Here is a 10,681-nt window from a genome sequence, read left to right as displayed (position 1 = left end):
CACTGCCGAGACCTGGGATTCTAGGCTCAGCGATGAGTCCAGGATCACTCCCAAGCTGCGAACCTGTGTCTTCAGGGGGAGTGTAATCCCATCTAACACAGGCTGTAACCCTATGCCCTGTTCGGCCTTACGACTGACCAGTAGGACCTCTGTCTTGTCTGGATTCAATTTCAATTTGTTAGCTCTCATCCAGTCCGACACAGCAGCCAAGCACCAATTCAAGGTCTGGACAGCCTCCTTGGTGACAGGAGGAAAGGAGTGTCAGATTTGGACATCATGTGCGTAGAGATAACAACTTGTTGTCTACGAGGACTCTAAGATCACTTGCTGTTATCGAGCCAGGCACCCCCTCCCCATTCTCTATCTTTGCATTTCATTTTTTCTGCCTAAAAGGAGTATCCTGCATTTATCGCCTTCTAAACTTTCATCACTCATTAATAAAGATGTTGAAAAGAACCGGGCCCAGGATGGAACCCTGCGGCACTCCACTTGTCCCTTCTTTCCAGGATGAAGAGGAAACATCGGAGAGCACCCTCTGGATTTATTCACTTAACCAATTACAGATCCACCTAACTGTAGTTTTGCCTAGCCCATTTTTGACTAGTTTGTTTGCCAGAAGGTTGTGGGACCTTGTTAAACGTCTTACTGAAATCCAGGTATGCTACATCCACTGCCTTCCCTGCCATCTACCCCGCTTGTAAATCTATCCAAAAAAGGGATTAGATTAGTCTGGAATGACTTGTTTTTTATAAATCCATGTTGACTATTAGCGATGACCACCTTCCTTTCTAAGAGTTTGCAGACCACTTCCTTAATGATCTTTTCCAGAATCTTGCCTAGAATCGATGTGAGGTGACCAGACAGTAATTATCTGGGTTGTCCTTTTTCTCCTTCTTGAAGATAGGGACCACATTTGCCCTCCTCTAATTTTCTGGGACTTATCCCGTTCTCCAAGAACTCTCAAAGTTGATTGTCAGTGGTTCCGAAAAGACTTCTGCTAGTTCCTTCAATACTCTTGGATGTAGTTGATCTACATATTTGTAATTGATCTACATTATGTTTATTTATTGTTAAATAAATAAACAAATACATTTTACGGCATATTCTGTTTTTCCCCTCCAAAGATGGTATTCAAGTTGACTAATACAAAAACCTAAAACTAAAAGCACTAAAAGAAAAGACTAAAGAGAGTAAGAGATAATAAAAATAAGACAGCACAATCAAAACATTGATCTCTTAAAAAGTCTTCAAATGCTAATAGAATATAAGCAGAATGAGAACTCCATATATATTACTGCCATATAAGTTCTTGCATATTGTCTTTAACTGTTTCTTAAACTTAGAGAACATAATGATTAATGGAAAAATATAGACGTGCTTAAATAATACATTCCTACTTTTATTCTTAAAGCTAATACAGATGTAAACCTTTCACATACCTTAATTGTTATGGATTTAACAGAGAGATCGGCTTTCTGGGGTTGTTCTCCTATTTGTATCATTTCAAAGAAAAAGTCACAGGGCTGCAATATCTGGATAGAAATAAAAAAAATCAACTGTATACACATATGAATCAGCCTGTTAAAAAGCCTTTAAGAACAATGTGAAAAGCCATGAATTTACAACTTTTGTTTTAAAAAGGTAGTTTTCCTAGAAAACAAATAAAAGGCATCCTAATTAATACAACTGTGACCCATACAATTAAGACTGCTTGATTTGCTTGGGAACATGTGCCTGGAAGAAAGAAAGATCAATGCATGCCACCACACTTTAAAAAAATCCCAACTGGATAGCCATCCAATTTCCATGCGTGATGTTGGATCAAAAGCTTTGCATGCTGCAACAAATTTAAAACTCAGTGATTCAGATTAACATCTAGATAAATATAATCTGATCAGTGGTCCATAATGATTAGAACCAAGTGGCATTTTATCCAAGATACATCTCAAGTGCAAGATAGATTGCACAGTTGCTACATGTGATCATGTTTAGGGCTTCTTATGCTCTTCATTTAAGTTGCCCCTTTTTACAAATCCCACCAATTTCATTTTTATTTGCATAGCACTCTGCATGATTACAGTTTTAGATTGGTATTTTAAATGTTTACCGTAGTAATATTGCCTTTTCTCATATCTGGAAGAAATGGGCAGGCCTTCGCATTTATATCTTTAACAGCAGCTGTCATTTTATACAGGTTGGGACCATACTTCATGGAGATCTCACACTGTGCTGTAGTCACCAATGCAGGAGCATCACTTCTTGTCAAATCCGCCACAAATACAATCTCGGAATTTTTAACTACAACATTTATTCCCATAGTGGATTCTGCCTGCACAGGAACTGAAAGTGTAATTTTTATATTCACTACATATTTTAAGAACAATCCCATGTTATTTTTAAAAGATATATCTTTCTCTCGAGATTTTGATCCAAGTAAAATACATATATTTCAGTGGTGTCATAGAAAGAAAATGTTATGAACAAGCAAAAAAAAAAAAAAGACAGGCAAAAGGCTTTAAGAAAGAAGTAAATCCTGGCTTGTTGTTTGAGATACAGGTAGTTCTCCTTCTAATATCTACTCCTACACATAATATGTTCCCTTTTTATGCCTTCAGATCTTCCATGGAGAAAACACTGTCTCCACAAAAAACAGAGACCTGCAGAAATGAATTTACATATGATCTCAATATAAAGATAAAATTATCACTCTATTCACTAACTGATTTTGCAACATCTTTTTCAATAATCTGATACTTCAAAAGGATGCAGAGATGGTTATACCAGCAAAGTAAAGGTATCACTGCGATATGGATCTTGGGTTTTTAAAGGTAGATCAGTATAGATATGGGGATGCTTTGTTTTTGTCAGTACTTCCCAAACTTTGGTTCTCTGAGTGTTTTGGACTTCAACTCTCAGAATGCCTGTAAGCAAAGTTGGCTGCGACATCTGGGAGCTGAAGTCCAAAACACATGGAGAATGAAAGTTTGACTTATGTAATTTTCACCTCAGGAGATTTCACCTCAGGAGATTCAATTTTTATCATTATTTTAAAAGGTGTAAATTGGCCCCAAAACCAATCAAATTGCTTCATCCTAAGAATTTTTCAAAACTCAATTATCACTAGTATAGAGAAAAATGGATATACTGCACTTATGGACAATATACATGGATTCAGATGCGCTAAGGTTTTTTTTTCTTTGTTTGGTTTCAAACAGAGGAACAGAACGGTGTTTTCAAAATTTTAAGAATATCCAATTACCCAAGAGAGTTTAATGTTTTTCCAGAAGTAGCCAGAAATCATTTACTTTTCCTTGAGATGAGGGATCAAGGAAATTAGTTTAAAATTGTTACCTTCTAGAAACCCAGGGATTCTATGAAGCATTATGAAATAGTATACAAAATTAATATGTCTTATTTTTACTGTTTTTAATTGATGCAACAGCAATGTATTGGAAAAAAAATGCTAGTTCAAAGAATGTAATGGCAAAAGAAACTATTAGACTCAAGTTGTTTAACAGCCCATAGACTTTCATTTTACATATGACAATTTCAACGATATTATAGCATTAATTCCTTGTCAAAGGGAAAGCAAAACAACCTATCCCTCAGATCATCCTTTCTATTAAAATTAATATCCCATGTTTCATATTGTTTTTAATCACACAAGCCTAAGGGTAGCTTTAAATAGATAATTGTACTTCCTCCAAGAAATATACCCCAGGCACATGCAATTAACATACTCCAGACTTATGTAATTAAAACAAAAATGTACATATTAAAATAAGGAGTTGTGAGTAGCACACAAGACTGACATTCACTCTACATTAAACATAATCTAGTAATTTAATCAATTAAATAATTTAAATGATGACATCATAGCTAAAAGGGAACAAATAGAATAGAAGGTGATGTATAAGACAGATCAGGTCCCCATGACCACATACGGAAACCAATAACTGACCTTGTTCCTTTACACCCGAAGCCTGAAAAAAGCTTTGCTGGGCAGCAGCACTTTCAGCAGTAGCTTTCAGAAAAACATCTGCTATAGTAAGTAGAAACTCTATGCTAGCACAAAGATACGTATCCTGAACAACTGTGTCAAGAACGGTGGTGCCATCTCTTGCTTGCTTGTAACTTATTTCCACCATAACCTTTTTGTTAGATCCATGTTTCATTTCTACCATTCTGAAAGACAAGTTGGCAGAATAAATAACAGAATTCAAAGTATCACATAATCTAATAGTACTTTTATGTACTAGCTTGCTTATTTTTAGTTATCAAATCAGAGAAAGACCAAGTTTCTCAAAACCATGTCTGCTATAAATTAAACCAATATTCCATAAATGTGTCAAAATAACATTTTTTTAATTAAATTTTCTGTAATAGTTTTCAAATCTCCCATATTTATATTTCTCCTTAAACAAAATGTCAAACACTTTGGCCATGATCTGAAGAGATATTCTGCTTCAAACTAGTTGAGCAGTCAAACTGTGACAATGAGCTTCTCCCTCTCTCATCTAGCCAGGCTTGCATCAGTTTTCACTGATATGAAACTGTATTTGTGTGACTGCACAAGGGTTAAAACAACAACATTCAACATTTACAGATGAAAGATACAACTTTGGAATGCCATCAAATAAGACTGCCAGAGCTCTATGTTGTATTTTATAACCAATTTAAAACACTTGTTTTTATACATTCATCCCCATGACTCTATGTAGAGAGATTATTTTGTGAGTCTTTTTCTGAGATATGTGTATATCATAATGTTCTAACTACAAACTAGATTGTTTTATGTACTATCAAAACAAATCTGGCCAAGCAGGGCACCTTTGGTGGCTGGGAGCTCTCCTGGAGATTTGTGGCTGTCCGCAGCATTATGATGACAAGGACATGGCTGAACTGTTTTCAGACTGGTTTCTCCATCACAGCTTGGAAACAGAGTGTGTGGTCACTTATGGACCAGTCAGGAGCATTACTACTCCAAACTGGCCACAAATTAAGCAGCCAGTGTAGATAATTCCATGTATTCATACTGATTACAATAATGATCTGGGCTTTTACAGCTTTTAACTCCTGTCATAACTTCAATGTGATATTTTGGCACTGGACTAGATCCACTGGTGTATGGGGAACAATGTTAATGCTCCCATTCCCCCATTTCATTAGGAATCTTTGAGATGGAGCATGATATCTTGGGCCTAGTTCAGTTTTTGCCATTATGACTCCAGTGTTAGGTCGAATGGGAAACATAAAATAACTTCTACGTATATGTATGATAAAGAACCAAATATATTAAAAATGGCTTTAAGAAACAAACATTGGGCAAGATAGAGAATAATGCAATTGCTGTATTAGCAATAGAGAAGACAGGATTATCCGAAGAATAATATTTATCAGAAATGAATTTATTAATTCATTTAAATATATTAAATGAATTAAATGTAATAAACTGGTTACATTTATATTGCCTCACTCTACAATTGCATAGTCTCTGGAAGATAAAGTGAACAGGGATGAAGAAAGGCAAATAAAGGAAACTGGGAAGGACGAGGATGGAAACACTACACAGAAGCACACTATAAATGATTGTTAAGTGCCATATGTGATTCCAAAAGTTTAAAATTCAAGATTTCCATAAATTTAAAAGTAGCATACTTCTAAGTGAAACTGAGTATACTTTGAATACATGTGTGTATGTGTGTGTGTGTGTATATACATACATATATACTTATACTACAGCTAATAAAAATATTTTATGTAACTGAATGTAAGGAGCTGTGTGTTGACACAAGTATCTGCAATCAGCTCCATCAACTTGCTGGAAATCTCCACAGAATTTTTTAAAAAATAGTGTAGATCTGTATTCTTTCATTTAAACTTGCATGTGCATAGATTAGTAATATCAAATTGTTTTTCAATCAAAACCTGTTAGATACAACAGAGCATAAATACATAGTTATGATTTCCTCTGAAGTTTTCAGTGGTAACATCAACTTGTCCAATCTGCCTTTGGATTTGCAGTATGATCATTTGCAGATGATTGAAAATCAGCAACTAAGGATTCTACCTTGTATTTACAACCAAACTAATTTATAATTTAACAATGAAATAACTACCTGGGTGTAGCTTTTTGGACGGCCTGTCGTTTATCATCTAAAGTGCAGTTGTTTAACCTGACTGAGGCACCCATTGAATCATCTGATAACATTTTGACTGCAGCTGATATTAGCAACAATTTACATTCTGCAAGTTTCAAACTATCATCTCTTTCATCCTGAACAGGAAGCTGTATTGAAAAGAAATTGTACAGTTTCAATTAATTTGAATTAATAAAATAAGGAAAATATTTCGGCTATATACAAGTTCTAGCATTATGATCAGTTTTCTAACTTGATTAGAAAGTTGTAAGTTGAAGCCCAAGAATCTTGAACTGAAGTTACGGTAAAAACAAAATATCTATTGTTAAATCATGACTACATGTCAGATGGACAGAGAAAGAGGAGGGACTGACCTTGAAGCAGGTGTTTTGTCTACGACGACAAACAGAAAATAAATAAGGAAGGAAAGAAGTCTTGCGAGAGTGCAAAGTGAGTGCGGAGCGGGAACTAGAGGGGAGGAGAGATCGTGAGAGGTAACATGAGAAAAACGTGAAGAGAGGAAAGAGGGCCAAACAGGAAACGGAACCCCAAAAAGAGAGGGAAGGAAAAAAGAGCAACACAAGTGAGGGCGGAAGAGAGAAAACGGAAGATATAAGTAAGGGCGGAAGGACGGAGGGGAGAAGAAGACGAAATAGCGATAGACTGAAATGACAAGACTCACTAGAGTTAAAAGGGGCTGACGACCTGACGACCTGAAGGACTGAAGGAATTGAAGGGAGAGAAGGAACGGAAAGAAGAACAAAGGAGAGGACTGAAAGAAACGAAGGGGAAAGAAACAGGAGGAAAGGTAAATAAAAAGGGCAAATAAGAGAGAGAGAAAGAAGAGGAGGAGGAGATATAGGAGAGGCTTGTACCCTTGGCCCAAAGGAGTGATACAGATAACCCCCAACTTGGAGTGCGCGAGTCACAGATCCCTCCTCCAAGACCGCTAGAACAGTTAAAGAGCAACCCTGAGTGGGTTTAGGACATAGGCAAAAACATAGATAATATTACAATAAAAACAATTAAAAACAATTAAAAACAGAACTACAAATATAAACAACTTATTTGCAGATAGAAACAAATGGCAGCGGCAATAAAAATGAAGAATGGGAAGGAAACGATAACTCAAACCCCTAAGAATGGAAAAGATGCCAAGGAAGGCAAGGAAACAGAGACAAGGACAAAGAAATCAAAGAAACTAAAGAAGCCACCATCATAACCAGCATGAGTAATATAAACAATATAGGAAGGAGACTATCTCTAGGAGAAGATGGGAGAATGAAGGAACTGCTGAAAGAAATAAAAGCCATCGGAAAGGAATTGGCAGAAATGAATGAGAAACAAGACACATACCAGCAAATAGCGCAAGAACAGATGGCAGAATTGAAGAAAGAAATTAAGGAAGAACTGGGAACGATGAAGAGAGATGCAGAGATAATGAAAGAAGAGATTAAACAGTTGCAGATAAAGAATACAGAAAGAAAAGAAAAACAAAACGTGACACACACAAGAATGAAAACACTGGAAGTACTAAACCAAAAGTTAATGACTCAACAAGAGAACTTAGAGATGAGGGAAATGGAGTACCAGCTTAGACTAAGAAATGTAAGAGAGGAGAAAGAAGAGGATATAAGGGAAAAAATCACGGAGATACTAGCGGAACTGATACAATGTACAACTCAATATATGGAGGAGCAGATGGACAGGGTTTTCAGAGTCAATATGAATTTTGCAAGAAAGAATAAAACCGATTGTGATGTGATAGTACAACTCACCAGAAAAGTAACAAGAGATGAAATACTGAGAGCAAGTAATAAAAGAGTAATCTGTTATAAGGATAGAAGAGTGGTGATCCTGAAAGAATTCCCGGGACCAGTGATTAGTAACAGAAGAAAATATGCCTTTCTCACGGAGGAATTAAAAAAACAGAATATCAGATTCTGATGGGAGAAAGAAGAAGGTCTGATGACAACGTACAAAGGACAGAGATATTGGATTAAGACGGTGGAAAAGGCCAGACAATTTTATACAGGAATAACCAAGGAAGAAGAAGGTGGAAAAGAGGATGACATAGAACACAAAGGAAAACAGACAAAAAGACAACACACAACATCGCCGAAGAAGGAAGATCTAGATCCCAGGAACTACAGACTAAGCTTGAAAGTACCAAATCAGACAATGGAACCTATGATAGAAGAAGAAATTGGAAACAAGGAGGAAGGAGAGGGAGAGGAAAAACAAGAAGAAGAAGGAAAAAAGGAGGAACAACAAGGACAAGGAGAAAACTACTAGATGAATACCAATTTAAAAATCTACTGTAACAATATTAACGGTTTAATATTGCCAATAAAAGAAATAAAGTTTTTAACAATATCAAAAAAAGGAAATGTCAAGTAATTGCTATACAAGAAACACATATAGCTCACAAACATATTGCCCATTTAGAGAACAAAGAGTTAGGGAAAGCATACTATGCAACTTTCTGGATGCTTTTCAAGTATTCTCATCAATCTACTATCTGGATTATCTTCTAGAAGCTAAAGCAGTAGTTGCAAATGTGTCAGAATAACTTTGATTTAATGAATTCCTCTGTTCAATCTCCAGATGGCTGATTGCAACCAATTCAAATTGTTATTATCTTTATTTATACTCCGCCTTTCTCCCCATGGGGACTCAAATTATTGAAATTTGATGCAATAAATCCCCCATGTGTGGGAGATGCCAAATTAATCAGTACTGGAAAGCATGGATTACAAGGCCAATTAGGGATTATTGAAACTGCTTATGATTTTTCCTGCTTTATTTAGCTAGGGTCCTTTGCATGCAAGGGGCTTTTCAGATATGGTATTGATAAAAGCATCATGATTACCAGCACATAAACTTCCATGTACAGGAAAAAGGTGAATATGTCTAGCACAAAGCTTTCAAACCTTGTTTGCAAAGCAACAAATACGTGCTGGTTTAAGCTCCAATATTCTATACCTGTTTTAAGGCTCAAGGACCACAGACATCTCTTGATCTTTATCAATATCTTGTTGGTTTCCCTTATTAGTTGCTGCAACCAAGAACCCCTCCCTTTGGTTTGACAAATATGACTTCGCTGATAAATTATCTGTGCAAGTCTGTACATGTTGATTTTGAATTATTGGAGCAAAAGATTAAAAGGCAGACTGATAGTCCTCATTTTCAATATATTGATATTTAGAAACCTTTCCATCTTCTACCATATTATTTTGTTCTTTAGGATCATCCTGTTTAGACTTCTCTTTCACTAACTTATTTACTAAGTCATAGCTTATAATGTAAAAGATTTTAGATTGCTCAATACAGCTCTGAAAAGAAGTTGAATGAAGTAATAGGAGTGAAGGAGAAATAAATTAAAAGTCTGACCTTTAGGGAGAAGAAAGAAAACTGAGAGGAGTCTGTGATTTTAACAGATTAGAATTTTGAGGACTCCTGCTTCTATCAGGCTGGCATGAGGGATTAACCTACAAGTTGTGGATTTCTCCTTCAGCCAAAATGAGAACGAAAGGAGGAAAGAAAGCAGAAAACATATAGGCAAGGCAGGAAATTAAAAACTGAATTGGAGCAGAGAGAGAATGTTACTTATTTTAGACTTTTGGAACATGGGGACTATATGTTTTAGATCGCTCTGTCAATCATCCAGAGACTAGGGAAACCAATGTGTATTTTCTCATAAGAATACCATGAAAATGTAGACCTTCTACACTGTAAGGTGCCCTGAGTCCTTCTTGGGAGATGGGGCGGAATATAAATAAATATATTATTATCATTATTTACCCCTAACATTTAACTATTAAGTTGATCAGACCATCTTACTAATATTGAAATAAAAATATAATTATTCTAGGCCCACAATCTATTCTCTGGGTTGCTGTGAGTTTTCCGGGCAGTATGGCTATGTTCCAGAAACATTCTCTCCTGATGTTTCTGGAACATGGCCATACAGCCCACAAAACTCACAGCAACCTAAAGATTCCGGACATAAAAGCCTTCGACAACACAATCTATTCCCTGTTCATAAAAACATAGTAATGGAAAGGGTTTTTTTTTTCCAGGGCTGGACATGATTTGAACTTATGGTCTCCTTTCCTATCTGGCTATTCACAATGTAAGATTCAGGAATAACAGCTAATCAAATTATATTCACTTAGAAAAGTATTCCTTTTTCTTACCTGGTTGGAATTTGGACTGTACAAAACTAGAGTCAGGGAATCAACCTGGAAATCCAATTTTAGAGTGGTTTTAACTTTAACAGAGGAATGCATTTCCACTACAGCAGATGTCAGCACTGTTGTTCCACCTTTAAAAAATGAAATAAGAAATATTAGACTCTAAAAGCAATACTTTAATAATGAATATAAAACTACAGTTTCTAGTTTCACTTCTCATTCCCCTAAAAAGATGGTGGGAAATAAGAGAGTACTTTCTTAATTGTTGACTCTATGCTTGGGAACTCACTCTCTTAAAATAACCCCATTGTTGTCCTTCCATTATTATTCTGAGGCTTTTAGAAC

At 35.9% G+C, this 10,681-nt stretch overlaps 1 protein-coding gene across 3 annotated transcripts in view; it reads right to left on the bottom strand.

The window, feature by feature from the left end:
- Positions 1-10,681, bottom strand: part of VPS13A (vacuolar protein sorting 13 homolog A) — a 155,730-nt gene that overhangs the window by 71,543 nt on the left and 73,506 nt on the right. For all 3 annotated transcript variants that reach the window (XM_060762168.2, XM_060762167.2, XM_060762166.2), the window contains exons 36-40: positions 10,340-10,467; positions 6,120-6,289; positions 3,962-4,185; positions 2,108-2,340; positions 1,440-1,532 (exon numbers count right to left, since the gene is read on the bottom strand). In XM_060762168.2, the coding sequence (XP_060618151.2) occupies positions 1,440-1,532; positions 2,108-2,340; positions 3,962-4,185; positions 6,120-6,289; positions 10,340-10,467 (848 nt within the window). The remainder of the gene's footprint in view (positions 1-1,439; positions 1,533-2,107; positions 2,341-3,961; positions 4,186-6,119; positions 6,290-10,339; positions 10,468-10,681) is intronic.

The sequence above is a fragment of the Anolis sagrei genome, chromosome 2 (genome assembly GCF_037176765.1).
Source record: "Anolis sagrei isolate rAnoSag1 chromosome 2, rAnoSag1.mat, whole genome shotgun sequence".
Classification (NCBI taxonomy): Eukaryota; Metazoa; Chordata; class Lepidosauria; order Squamata; family Dactyloidae; genus Anolis; species Anolis sagrei.
This window is presented reverse-complemented; position numbering and strand designations above follow the sequence as displayed.